This window comes from Nomascus leucogenys, chromosome 3 (genome assembly GCF_006542625.1).
Source record: "Nomascus leucogenys isolate Asia chromosome 3, Asia_NLE_v1, whole genome shotgun sequence".
NCBI lineage: Eukaryota > Metazoa > Chordata > Mammalia > Primates > Hylobatidae > Nomascus > Nomascus leucogenys.
The window spans coordinates 129,868,318-129,882,436 of NC_044383.1; the positions used below are offsets into that span (position 1 = coordinate 129,868,318).

The 14,119-nt window shown below is 39.9% G+C and overlaps 1 protein-coding gene across 4 annotated transcripts in view; it reads left to right on the forward strand.

Moving 5' to 3' along the window:
• Positions 1 to 7,676, forward strand: part of PHACTR2 (phosphatase and actin regulator 2) — a 289,977-nt gene extending 282,301 nt beyond the window's left edge. For all 4 annotated transcript variants that reach the window (XM_030809784.1, XM_030809788.1, XM_030809783.1 and 1 more), the window contains one exon: positions 5,484 to 7,676. In XM_030809784.1, the coding sequence (XP_030665644.1) occupies positions 5,484 to 5,499 (16 nt within the window). In that variant the 3' untranslated portion in view covers positions 5,500 to 7,676. The remainder of the gene's footprint in view (positions 1 to 5,483) is intronic.
• The last annotated feature ends 6,443 nt before the right edge of the window (positions 7,677 to 14,119 follow it).

A 14,119-nucleotide genomic window follows, 5' to 3' on the forward strand; every position in this document is an offset into this window, starting at 1 on the left:
ATAATAATTTTAAATAAAATTTGATTAAAATGGACAGAGGTAGAAATTCAAATGATCACCGTTTCTATTCCATGCTACCCAGAGAACACCTGAAAATCACCCCTTCAAATGGAAGTAAAGATGAAGACATGTTTTGATCTCATACTCAAATGTAGGTTAGGAAGACAGAGTCTGGAGCACAGCACTTCCACTTACCAGCTCTCTCTCTCTGCCTTGGGCAAATGAGTTCGCATCCCCATGCCTCAGTTTCCACATCTGTACAAAGATGATGTAGGAGTACTTTCCTCATAGGATTGTTTTTGGGATTAAATGAGGAAATAGATGCATAGCACTTGGACTTGTAAGCTCTGGTAAGTATTAGTATTATTATTATCTGTGTATTAGTCCATTTTCACGCTGTTATAAGGACATACCCGAGACTGGGTGATTTATAAAGGGAAGAGATTTAATTGACTCACAGTTCCATGTGGCTAGGGAGACCTCAGGAAACTTGCAATCTCAGCAGAAGGCACCTCTTCACAGGGCAGCAGGAGAGAGAATGAGTGCCGAGTGCAGGGAGAAGCCCCATCAGATCTCGTGAGTACTCACTGTCACGAGAACAGCATGGGAGAAACCACTCGCCTGATTCAATTACCTCCCACCAGGTCCCTCCCACAACATGTGGGGATTATGAGATTACAATTCAAGATGAGGTTTGAGTGGGGACACAGCCAAACCATATCAATTTGCCTTTCACATTGTATATAAAATGTTTGATTTAAGAGGTTTTCAGTTACTCTTTGAAATATCTTTATAGAACTTCCATATTTTGCTTCAGGTTGTGGTTGACTCTTCCTAGAAAGCATTTTGGAATGTCCTACCAGGTGGGTTATTGTATATTAGTATACATTTACTGTAATTAAATTTAGGGGCTTCTGATTGGACTCCTCAGTCATATCGAATTATTTATAGAGCTAACAAATAACTTCCTAGATGCCCCTGTATATATGGGTTCAGTGACTTATGCATTCAACAAATACTTACTGAGCACATCCCTAGTGAGCCGGATTGTGTTCTGGACCCTGAGAGTTTAGGACCTGTCTCATAAGGTCCTCAGGTGGTTATGTTCCAGTAGAGAAGCAAGCTATTACCAAGTCAACAATAAATACACATGAGCATTTCAGATAGTGCTAAGGACTATGAAGAAAAGGTAATAGGACAGGGGTGGGTATAGATCCGATGGCCAAGAAAGGGGTCTGTATCTGTCCGAGTTCTCCAAAGAAACAAAACCAATAAGATATACGTATATAGATATATGAGAGGGGATTTATTAGGGCAATTGGCTCACATGATAATGGATGCTGAGAAGTCCCACAACAGGCTGTCGGCAACCTGGAGACCCTAGGATGCTGGTGGCCTGGCTCAGTCCAAGGCCGGAGGCCTGAGAGCTCGAGGCAGTGGGGAGTACTGGTGTAAGTTCTGGAGCACAAAGGGTGGGGAGCCTGGAGTTGTTGTTCAAGGACAAGAGAGGAAGAGCGTGTATCCCAGCTCCAGCAGACAGATTGGCATAGCCTCCTTTTCTCTGTTTTTGTCCTCTCTGGCTCTCTGGCAGATTGGCTGTGGCCGCCAACACTGAGGGAAGATCTTCCCTACCTAGTCCACTCAGACTCACAAGCCAGTCCCTGAAAACACCCTCACAGACTGTATTAGGCCGTTCTTGACTGCTGTAAAGAAACACCTGAGACTGGGTAATTTATAATAAAACAAGTTTAATTGGCTCACAGTTCTGCAGGCTGTACAGGAAGCATAGCAGCATCTGCTTCTGGGGAGGCCTCAGAAAGCCTCCAATCATGGCAGAAAGCGAAGGGGGAGCAGGCATATTCACATGGCAAGAATGGGAGCAGGAGTGGAGGAGAAGTGCCCCACACTTTTAAACCAGACCTCGTGAGAAGTCACTCACCATCACAAAGACAGTACCAAGCCATAGGGATCCACCCCCAGGACCCAAACACCTCCCGGCCCCACCTCCAGCATTGGGGATTATATTCCAACATGAGATTTGGCAGTGACAAATATCCAAACTATATCATATTGCCCCTGGCCGCTCCCAAATCTCATGTCCTTCTCACGTTTCAAAATGCCTTCCCAACAGTCCCCCAAAGTCTTAATTCATTCCAGCATTAACTCAAAAGTTCAAAATCTCATCTGAAAAAAGGCAAATCCTTTCCACCTATGATCCTGTAAAATAAAAAACAAGTTAGTTAATTCCAAGATATGGTGGGGATCTACACTGGGTAAACATTTCCGTTCCCAAAGGGAGAAATCGGACAAAAGAAGGTGGCTACAGGCCCCATGCAAGTTCAAAACCCAACAAGGCAGTTGTTAAATCATAAAGCTCCAAAATAATCTCCTCTGACTCCATGTCCCATGTCCCAGGCACTCTGGTGTAAGTGGGCAGCTCTACCCCTGTGGATTTGCAAGGTGCAGCCCCCAGGCTGATCTCACTGGCTGGCGTTGAATGTCTGTGGCTTTTCCAGGCACAGGGTGCAAGCTGCCAGTGGATCTACCATTCTGGTGTCTGGAAGACAGTGACTTCCTTCTCACAGTTCCACTAGGCAATGCCCCAGCGGAGACCCTTTATGGAATCCCCAAACCCTCATTTCCCTTCCACACTGCCCTAGTAGAGGTTTTCTGTGGGGACTGTGCCCTTTCAGCAGGCTTATGCCTGGACACCCAGGCTTTTCCCTGTATCCCCTGAAATCTAGGTGGAGTCTCTGAAGCTTCCATCACTTTTGCATTCTGTGCATCTGCAGGCTTAACATCATGTGGAAGCTGTCGAGGCTTTCAGCTTGCACCCTCTTAAGCAGAAGGCTGAGCTGTATCTGGGGCCCTTTGTGCCAAGGCTGGAACCAAAGTGGCTGGGATGCGGGGAACAATGTCCTGAGGCTGCACGAGGCAGCAGGGCCCTTGACCTGGCCCTCGAAAGAGTGAAAGAGTGATATTGCCCCTGTCTATCAAATGCAGGCATGGTGGTCCTCACATTGGCCCAAGGTTACAGTCAGGGATAGATTAAGAACTGAACTCAAAGTGGACACATTCCTGCTTTAGTAATAAATTGCCTACCAGTTTTGTAAAGCTTGGTATATCTTATTTTTCTTTTGACTTTTGTCAAACACAGAAGTAATATAAGTCCCTTGTATCCAACTAGCAGCTCCTCAGTTATCAATTCTTGGCCCATCTCATTTCACCTGCTCTTATTTTTTAGTTTTTCATTTTGTAATGCTTGTATTCAATACAGTGACATTTATTAAGTACTATCATGTGCCAGAGATTGTATTCAATGAGTACGTAAAAATGGATAAGAACATTTCCTTCCTCAGCTTCTCATGATCCAGTAGCAAAGGCATATGTATCCAAAGATTAAATAATGTAAGCAATAACTGGCATAAGCCAAAGGTTATGGGAACACAGGAAAGAGAGCGATTAGTGCTTCCCTGAGCAGTGGAGAAACAGTTTGGTGAACTCACAGAGTGAGACTGCATAAAGCGCAGATGGGAAGAGAGATAAAGGTAGAAGAAAGAGTAGGCCAGGCGTGGTGGATCAAACCTGTAATCCCAGCACTCTGGGAGGCCGAGGACAGATTGCTTGAGTGCAGGAGTTCGAGAACAGCCTGGGCAACACAGCAAAACCCATTTCTATTAAAAATACAAATATTAGCTGGGCATGGTGGTGCATGCCTGTAGTTTCAGCTACTTGGAGGCTGAGGTGGGAGAATCACCTGAGCCCAGGAGGTTGAAGCTGCAGTGAGCTGAGATCGCACCACTGCACTCCAGCCTAGGCAACAGGAGTGAAACCCTGTCCACCCCCCCGGGGCTCCCCCTCACCCACCCCGCAAAAAGTAGATAGAGGAAAGGGCATTAGCACAAAAGCCTTTTTGGGGCAAGTGATTGGAACGGAGAGTATTTGGAAGCAGTGATAGAGATATAGCTAGAATCATGAGTTGGGCCACTTTCTGAAAAGCCTTACTTGCCACTCCAGGAAGTTTAAATTTTATTTTGTTGGGTTTCTTATTTTAATTTTTTTAAGGGACAGGGTCTTACTATGTGCCCAGACTTGTCTTGAACTCCTGGACTCAAGGCTATCCTCCCACCTCAACCTCCTAAGCAGCTGGGATTACAGGTGTATGCTACCATGCCCAGCTTACATTTTATTTTGTAGGGAATGGGCAACAATACGATCCTTTTGAGAAAGAACTGGGCTGGGCACAGTGGCTCGTACCTGTGATCACAGCACTGTGGAAGGCAAAGGTGGGCAAATCGCTTGAGACCAGGAGTTCAAGACCAGCCTAGGTAACATAGCGAGACCCCCATATCTAATTAAAAATAAAAAAAGATTTTAAAAACCCCAAGGACTGGAATGATGGAACCAGTATTTTTAAGGATAGTGCGAGCAACAGTGAGGAGCATAGATTTGTTGGAGAGAGCCTGGGACGGGGAAACCAATTAGGAGACTGGCTGACCAGAGCAGATGAGCATTCGATTGTAGAAGACAGAGGGAAATGCTAGGCGGAGTTGCATAAATGTGGAATCGCAGAAGTAGGCTGAAGAGCTTGATCACTTAAGGCTTTATGGAGAAGATAACTTTTGACCTTGATCTTGAAAATGAAAACATAAATAGGAAATGAAGGGAAGGAATTGCAGTATTAGTGAACAGCATGTTCAAAAGCACCGGGCTACAAAAATGCAAGGAATGTTCAGGAACTCGCAAGGGGGGAAAGGAAGCCAGCTGGCTGGCTAACAAGCATACCGTGAAAGTAGTGCCAGCAAAAGATGGCACTTTAATGATTCCAAGACAGGCAGTTGAGGCAGGACTTGGTGACTAATAGGAAATGCTGGATGAGGGAGAGAAATGAATTGCTAATCTGAGGTTTCTAGACAAAAAATATTTTTAAAGGTAGAATATTAAGTAAGACAAAGTGTGAAGGCAGGTTAACAAGGAAAGCTTTGTACAGTTGTGGACATGCTTAGTATGTACCCGTGGAACATCTGGTGGGAAGCACCCTGCGGGCTTTTGGAAATTCAAGTGTAGAAAGTAGATTTGGAGTCGTCAGCAGGAGATGATGAGAGGCTGAAGCTAATGAAAAAGTGCCTACTTGTTGCTGTGCTTTTATAATACAGACCGGGTGTACCAAAATGCCTTTGTGAAACATCTCCCTCTGCTTGATAAAGGTTAGAGCACGATGCTCAAGAATAGTGATGTTTTCTGTCTTGGTTGCTGTGTCACCTGAATACTATAACCAGCATGTTTTATATAAGGGTTGTCTCTGCTTTCCTCAATAATATTTATAACAGTACTTTGTTATGACAGCAATCTATAAACAGTAATTCAGTTGGGGGATATCTAGGGTAGCTTTTCATTGTAAACATGACCACGCCTTATTCCCCTCACTGCATGCAGAATGTGCTCCTAGGCCACAGACTCATAGTTTCTATTTCTTACTCCAGGTTTCATCGTCCATAACGAAGTGTGAGACTATTTGGAAACAAAGACTGATCATCTTTGGGGGAAGCCCTGCTTCCTGAAAACCTGATATTGCACTGGGATTTGAATGTGTGTGTTTCCGTTTAATTTGTGGTGAAGGAAGTGTGTGACTCAGCTTGGTTGGGAAGTGCCCCTTACCTGTGCGGCCCAGATGGCTCCAACAAGCAAAAGGAAGGGATGCAGTGACTCTTGCTGCCCAGAATGCACAGCGATGGTAAGAGACACAGTGGATATTCTTCATCAGAAGCTTTAATCAAAGAAGATGAGCAGAAGACAATCGCTGGCTCCCTGTTACCAGAAAGCCAAATTTTATAATGCAGGTGAAAGAGAAATATAGATTAAAATTGCTGGGCACTGAAAAGGGGTGGGAGTTGAAAATCAGAAAGAAAGAGAAATATTTCATTATGTTAATGAAGAAAAGAGAAAATTGAAGCATAAATGTATTTTTGAAGTAGTTATTCGGTAGCTGAGAACTTATTAAGGGATTTAGGAATCTAACCTCCCGATGTGGATTCCTCAAAGACTTGATCAGAGAATATTCTTGTTTCACCATTATGTTGGTACAGTATAGTACCATTATTTTATGTTGTGCCAGTGAATCCAGTTGCCAGAAATAAGTCTGAATGTTTTCATGCATCTTTTTCTTAAATGCAAGAGCTTCTACTGACTCTTAACAAGCATGCTTACCCAAATTTTGTTGCATGCTTTTAAGTAGCATTAGCTATGCACACTTGACATTTTTAAATATTCCTTTCCTAGTGTACCAGCCCTCACAGGATAAGAGGACTGGGAATAAAGTCAGATGTAATGTGGCCCTAGAAAACTATAGCAAGCTTCAGAAATAAATCTTTTGATCTTTCCCTATCTTGATTAGATCCAAAGTCAAAGCAACCATACTTCCTTCACCTAAAGAAGACAGTATTGACAATCATGACACCTGTTATATAAACTTGACTCCAAAGTTAAAACTTAAGCAAGCTACAAACGTGCTGCCTGCAGTTAGTCCTGCATGGGAATAAGGACTAGTTATTTTTTTAGTGCTGCATTTTTTTAAAGTTGGATTGCTGCTATTTAAAAAAAAAAAAAAGCACACAGATCAAAAAAACACCCAAAGGCTTAACAGAACATGGAAAGTGTCCACTAAGTTGTGTGTGAGGAAATCCTCATCTTGTATTTTAAGAATCTGCAGATTGCATCCATAAATACAGTGCAGTATTTACTGTCCATGCAAAAGAATCAGTGAGGTTAAAGTAGTGGAAGATTTCCCTATGAGCCTACAGTCTGTATTGTTTACATTAAGAAACTCTCTATTGTTGTGTTGCTATTTCCCATGGAGTCACAGGCACAGTATGACTTCTGCTCTCAAATACATATGACCATATGTGAATACCACCTTGCATTTCATTGTTCTTCACAATTGTTTTGTGCCTCTTTAATTAAAAACACATGAAATGAATAACAAAACAAGACCCAAATAGAGTTTATTTTATTCTCAGAGTTTGGAGTACAATTTTCTGAGATGTTTCTGGTTCAAGACTGTAATTTTCTATTTCAACCCAAAAGTAAGCATTTAACCTGGTGAATAAATGTAGATCCTGCCATTCATTGGTATTTTAAAGAACCACTTGAAATCAGATCATTTTATTTAAAAACAAAAAATGTTAATGCCAGTTGGCCTATTATAAAAAGCCAGGACCATGTTAGAACTAGGAAAAGTAACCAGCATTACTGCACCTCTTGTTAGACTCTGTGCATTAATAAAATACACCCAGAGTCTGTTGTCATTTCACTAATAGGATAAGACAAATTTTTTCCTTTGAAAAAATTTTTCTGCATGCCCAGGTGTCTCTGGCTGAGGTTTTGTCTGTTTTATAGTGTTTCAATCCAGCCATAAAAATTAACTTGTGATTTTTTTTTCCCAAAGTCATGCTTTTCCTTAATTATATTTTTATTTTATTATTTTAGTGTCTTGGGAAAAATACCAAGAGATATAATGTTTCCTTTAATTGTCTATGCTTAATCATCTTTAAACACTTTTTAAATTTCTAACCACAAGACCTCTCTATAATGGTAAATGTAAGACATCACCATTTTATCACTCAAAGTACGTTATTGAAAGTTTCTATTTGGTTGATAAAAGGAACAATTTTTTCCCACTTTTGATGCCTATGATGCAATTTTTTGTTGCCTACAATGAGATACGCTCAGTACAGAAAATGAAAATCTGGTATTTCAAAATTGCTTTTCTTGTATAATAGGTCAGATTTATTAACTACTCATACTTTTTCTTTATACTAATGGATACATTTAGAAAAAATTTGCTAAGTTAGAGACAAGTTTAAAAGTAAAAAAAAAAAAATGAGCCACTGCTAGTCTACTGTTTAGGTAATTGGAATCACCAATTATTTTATTAGAATGATAGCTTGAGTAAAAAGCTGTGGAAAGAATTAAAGGATTATGAGCTAAGCTGTATTTTGCAGAATATGGTTCTATTTTAGTAAAGCAGAGATGAGACATATCCCCACTGGCCACCCAGCCAGAGGTCTCCTACCTGGGGGCCCTAAAGGGATGCAGAGGTCTGGCCCACCCTCCGTGCATAGGCACCTCTGCCCACCACCAGCGTTTCAGCAATCCAACCAGTAAGCATATGCTGTATAGGAAAAATAAAAGTGTGTGGGAATTGGACTTCTTTTGTTGTAACACAATTCCAGGTTTTTGGCTATTTAAAGTTTGACATTAGGCTGACATCGAGGAAGTAAGCGGGTTTTCCTGAGTTCCCAAGATATGATTAAGGAAGAAAACAAACCCATCTCCAGGAAGATGCCAGGCAGGAAAGAACTAGACAGATGTAGAAACCAAAGTGACCATTTTAGTTTTTCTTAATGGAGAATAAAACATTAATATTAGGGTATTAAGAAGATGCTCAGCAGGCTTGATCAGCATCTTCATGGTCATTACCAATCAGTCTGACAAATAGTTCTCTGGTAGTCAGCCTTCATTTAAGGCAGCTTGCCTGATAATTTCCTGTGTATGTGAAGTGTCTTGCACTTTTACATGTTAGCTATAATTCCTTAAATTACTTAACTGAAATCTGTAATAGAGAACCATTTTGGCATTTGAACAGCTATTTTACATGGAGAAAAAGCAAACACATCTGTCTCTGCTTTACTCAGAAAAACTGACTTTCTGGTTTCATCTTCATATTGTTTAGTAGCATAATGAGAGTAGTCCTTTATCTTTCTCTAATGTTAGTAAATATATTCTGTTAGTAGGAAGTTCTGAAATTGAAGGGAAAATATATTTAAGGAAATAAAGGAATTGAATACACCCTTCAAAAATCACCAAATACTGAAAATAAGAGATGAGTCCTTAAAACCTGAGTCAAAAAAGATCCAATTTTACAGCCTGCAATTAATTCAGGGCTGCGTTGGCATTAAAAATAAATAAATAAATATATATGTATATTATATATATAGTAGCTTACACTTAAAAGAGGAAAAAATTGCATTAACACTGCATATTCTGATATGTACCATATTAACACATAACAGGCATTTTATTTATGCTTCATAGAATCAGACAGACACAACTTTCAAAAATCATACTGTATTCACAATAGAAAAGGGTAGCCTTGTCTACCACAGAGTAGTATTTCCACACTTAATAATGAAAACTTTCTTCCTTTCCTGCTCAAAAATTTCTTCAGTCTGTTATTATTTTTAAGTGCCCCTTGCTGCAAATTTCAAATGGAGCAAGAAATCTTCCTCAGAGTAGGTGGTATGGAATTAAACTAGTACAATATATATGAATTCATGTCATTTACCCCTGAGTATGGTAGAACTGTTAAAGCATTCTTAAATTCCATTTATATGAAGCCTATCATTACTAGGAAAGGTATATTCTTTGGGATAAGAATTAATTTCTTCACACCATTAGAGCACGTTGTGAGTAGTAAGGAACTACTTAGATGCAATTTATTTACAGAATTGTCCCTTGGCCTCTTGAAATGGCTGGATCTTTCACTACTGAGTAGGTAGTCTCTACTTACTGGTAGGATAGATTACATTGCTTTACTGGACAAAGCAGAAATACAACTAAAATATGTCCTATATTGGCCGGGTGTGGTGGCTCACACCTGTAATACCAGCACTTTGGGAGGCCAAGGCGGGTGGATCAGTTGAGGTCAGGAGTTCGAGACCAGCCTGGCCAACATGGTGAAACCCCATCTCTACTGAAAATACAAAAAAAAAAATTATCCGGGCATGGTGGCTTGTGCCTGTAATCCCAGCTACTCGGGAGGCTGAGGCAGGGGAATCGCTTAAACCCGGGAGGCGGAGGTTGCAGTGAGCCGAGATCGTGCCACTCCACTCCAGCCTGGGCGACAGAGCAAGACTCCATCTCAAAATAATGATAATAATAATAATGAATAAAATAAAATATGTCCTCGAGGGAAAAGCAATGACAGAGTAATCACCAAATTAATAGGAACATCTTTCTAGAGAAAGTACATCCCCAGTTAGTTCAAACCCAGGTTTCAAAGAAGCAGCATTGGGCTCTACTGTAAAGGCAGGCAGTGACCAAGAGGTGTTGGGGAGAGAGAGTACCCTCAAATCATTCCCATTTTCACTTCCAATTTCCTTTTTGTAATCATTAAGCTTAAGCTATGTATGGAAATGCAAAGCGCTATTAGCATTTCTAGAAAGCAGCTGGAACGTTACCCACCAATGCTTTTTTGAAGACAGTATCATCCCAAATTTAAAAATCCTGTTGTATATGTTGTAAAATTTCTGGCAAAGAAATGGAGGATCCTGTGGCAGCTATTCCCACCTAAAGCCAACCCTGTAAGGATGGGTCATTTTTTAGCCATGCTAGGATTTACTGCACACACAAAAATGTCATTTAGCTTGTCGCATTGCTAGCACAGCTGCACATATGAGCGAAGCACTGTTGGTCCGTGTTTCTCAGTGGGGGTGCTCTTGGCATTTGGAGCTGGGTAGGTCTTTGCTGTACAGAATCGTCCCGTGCATTGCCAGATGTTCAATATCCCAGGCCCCTGCTGACTAAATGTCAGTAGCATTCTCAGTCATTGTAAACACCAAGAATAAAAAGCATTCCCCCAGCTTCAAATGCCCTCCCTGGGAGGTTGGTATCACCTCCCCTGAATGCCACTGTCTACTGCAATTTGAGGACACAGGGAGAAAAAGTGCCTATCCTCAAACATTGTCTCTGCTGCCTTGCATTTCTTTGGGCCCCGAATGGTTTTTCTTCCTTCATTTTTCGAGCCTTTGTCTCAGTGCAGCTGTTCTTCAGGGAGGAGGTTACTGGGCAGCCTTGGCCATTCAGTGGGCATGGGGACTTGGCCTAGTCCATATATATATATATATATATATATATACTTAAAGTCCCTATATATACTTAAAGGAGAGATCATACATGAAGAAAGCTTTTTTTTTTTTTTTTTTTTTTTTTTTTTTTTTTTTTTTTTTTTTTTTTTGCCTTACAACTTTTCTTTAGAACCACATTCATTATTGGTCATAATCCTTGTTACTGTCATGAGGATTGTTGCATGGGTTAAACACAAACACAGACTAACAATGCACTTGAACAAACCTGGTGGTCTTTGGAAATAAATCACCATTAGATTTCACCTGGTTATGCTGCATCCCATAAGTTCCAAATGAATCACCTGCTTATCCTATTAACGAAGCATTTAATTCACACGCAAATGCTTGAATTTCCCCTGTACAAATGTAGTCATGCGATTCAACTTTTCTAATAAGATTTGTGAATGCTGCATTTTGATGAAAATGTGGATTAACTGTGGATTGCATGCCTATTGTTCATACTTCAGTGATGGTCACACACAAAACAAGATGAGTTTTACTTAGGTGAAATATTATTAAACTCTACTAACAATACAGAAACATATTCTTTGTCGCTTTTTATCACCAGAACTGAATGGTGAATATGTCTTGACATTATTTGGATGAATTGTGGCTAGCAGAATGGAATTAACTTAGCCACTATAATTTTTTAAAACATTAAAATTTCTAAATTGTTTTTGAGGCCGAGTAAGGCAGAGTCAATAAAGGTGGTTATATTGTGAGCTTTTAGATGGTGCTTAAGAATTCTTATCTTTTTAAATAGCAGTATTTGTTTTTTAAGAATAAATTGAAAGGAGCAAATAAGGCAGAATGCCACTCTACCCTCAGGTCAATTTTATGGTATATGAAAAAGCCAATAATATTTGTGCCACTTGCCAACTCTGGGGAGGAGGGGCTTTACCCCTTACTGGATACTTTTGTTATAGTTTGACTATGTCATTACATTGTTTAGAGAGCCTCCACAAGGAGAAGTTACCACTGCAGGGCTAACTCGTCTTCAGAAATAATCAGAATGATTCAAGGGTCAAACCACTTTCATCCCTTAAAATATAGGGACTATTATTTCTTTTTCTTTTTTTTTTTTTTAAACATTTCTTCTGTGGCTTAGAAATGTGCCAGTGTGTTCAAAACATTTACACCAATTTCACCAGATTTAGGACCTACTAAAAATTCAAATGAGTTTCTTTTTTTTTTTTCTGTGTAACAGGGATTTTTAAATAATGGACTATATGCATTCTTTTGTTATTTCACACTTCAGTTAAAGTGATAACAATGGTAAACTGTGATCATTATCAGACTGACTGAATGCTTTCTGATTTCCAGTGAGTGATCTAGTTCTACGTATTACACAGGTGTAATATCTGTGAGTGTAAATAACTGGAACTGTACACTGATTAACATGACAGTTTCTCTTTTGTTGTTGTTCTTATCTGTACTGTATTATAGTATGTGGGTATAAATATCTACAAGTATACACACATATGTACTTGTATTCCACTATTGTCACCTGAAAGAAAGACTATGTATTCCCTTTTCTAATTCCGTACTGGTGTTTGTGTTATTTAAAAAGCAAAATTCTGCTCTATTTAGTTGTATGATATTAGATAATACTTTGCTGTGCACAATTCCAAGTGCCTTAGAACATTGTTTAGCTTTCCTAAGTATATATAAATGCATATATGTATAAAATTGGGAAAAGTTACCTCAATAAAATCATTGGGAAATCCCCAGTTTTAGTTTGTTCCAGTTTCTATTATATTTGGATAGTGCTCAGCCTTTTTAAATGCAAAAAGAAAAAAGAGTAAGACAACTTCCCTAATTGCCTGTTATTTCAACTTCACCTAAGTTTTTAACACCTCTTTGTATGTAAGGTCTTGAGACATGTAAGGCCTTGTACTTTTTATTTGAAATGTCTGTCTAAAGAATTACTGCTCTTAAAAGAAACTTCCAGTATTTTTTTAACTTGCTATCTTTTTATATCTGAGGTATTTGATATTGATGTTTTTATTGCCATTATTATATGTAAACATAAAAGATAGTCCATTTAGAGTTTATAACATAGAAAATAAACAGACTTCCTCATTATGCTTACTATTTAATGTATTACAAGCAAGGAGTGAGGTTGGGAGCGTATTTTGACCACGAAAAGAATTGGAATATACTTTTTGTGATTTTCACCATCAGTTACAAATAGTAACCTTAGGCCGGGCGCGGTGGCTCACGCTTGTAATCCCAGCACTTTGGGAGGCCGAGGCGGGCGGATCACGAGGTCAGGAGATCGAGACCACGGTGAAACCCCGTCTCTACTAAAAAATACGAAAAATTAGCCGGGCGCGGTGGCAGGCGCCTGTAGTCCCAGCTACTCGGAGAGGCTGAGGCAGGAGGATGGCGTGAACCCGGGAGGCGGAGCTTGCAGTGAGCCGAGATTGCGCCACTGCACCCCAGCCTGGGCGACAGAGCGAGACTGCATCTCAAAAAAAAAAAAAAAAAACAGTAACTTTACCTCCCCCCACTCCAGGACAAGGTCAAAGATGTAAGGGGAAACTTTAAAGCAACGTGCTTGCCAGTATCCTAGACGGAAGACCGGAGGATTGGAACCAAAAAATTAAAAAGTAGGTTTGAAAAATTTGTCCCAAGTATGCTATTGAAAACGAGAGGCACATCTTCAAGGCAGGCATAGTAGTTGTTGCAATTCTATTTCTTTCTCAGACAAAACCAAGTTCTACATAGAAACATTACTGTCTAAAACCCAATGGAGGTAAGAAATGGGCAGTTTTTCATTTTACACAATGCTATATTAACCTCTGATTTATTGTGATTTAACTACTCAATGAAAAAATAAAAATTAAAAAATTGAAACATAAATTTTAAAAGGCCAGGTGCAGTGGCTCATGCCTGTAATTCCAGAACTTTGGGATGCCAAGGCGGGAAGACTGCTTGAGCCCAAGAGTTTGAGACCAGCCTGGGCAACACAGTGAAACCCCATCTCTATAAAAAATAAAAATAGAAAAACAAATGAACTAGTCATGAGCCTCAATTCAAACTTCTGCATGGAGTTGCTGCTACGAGCACTGCTGCCCACAGATACCCAAGTCCTCACTTAGTTTGTGAGTTTTAAACTCTTTGCTCTTTAAAGGGTGGTCGCTAAAGTGGAACACGTAAAATCTAGAGAAAGGCTAAGAACCTAAAGTTCGTGTGAAGATTTTTTTTGCTCT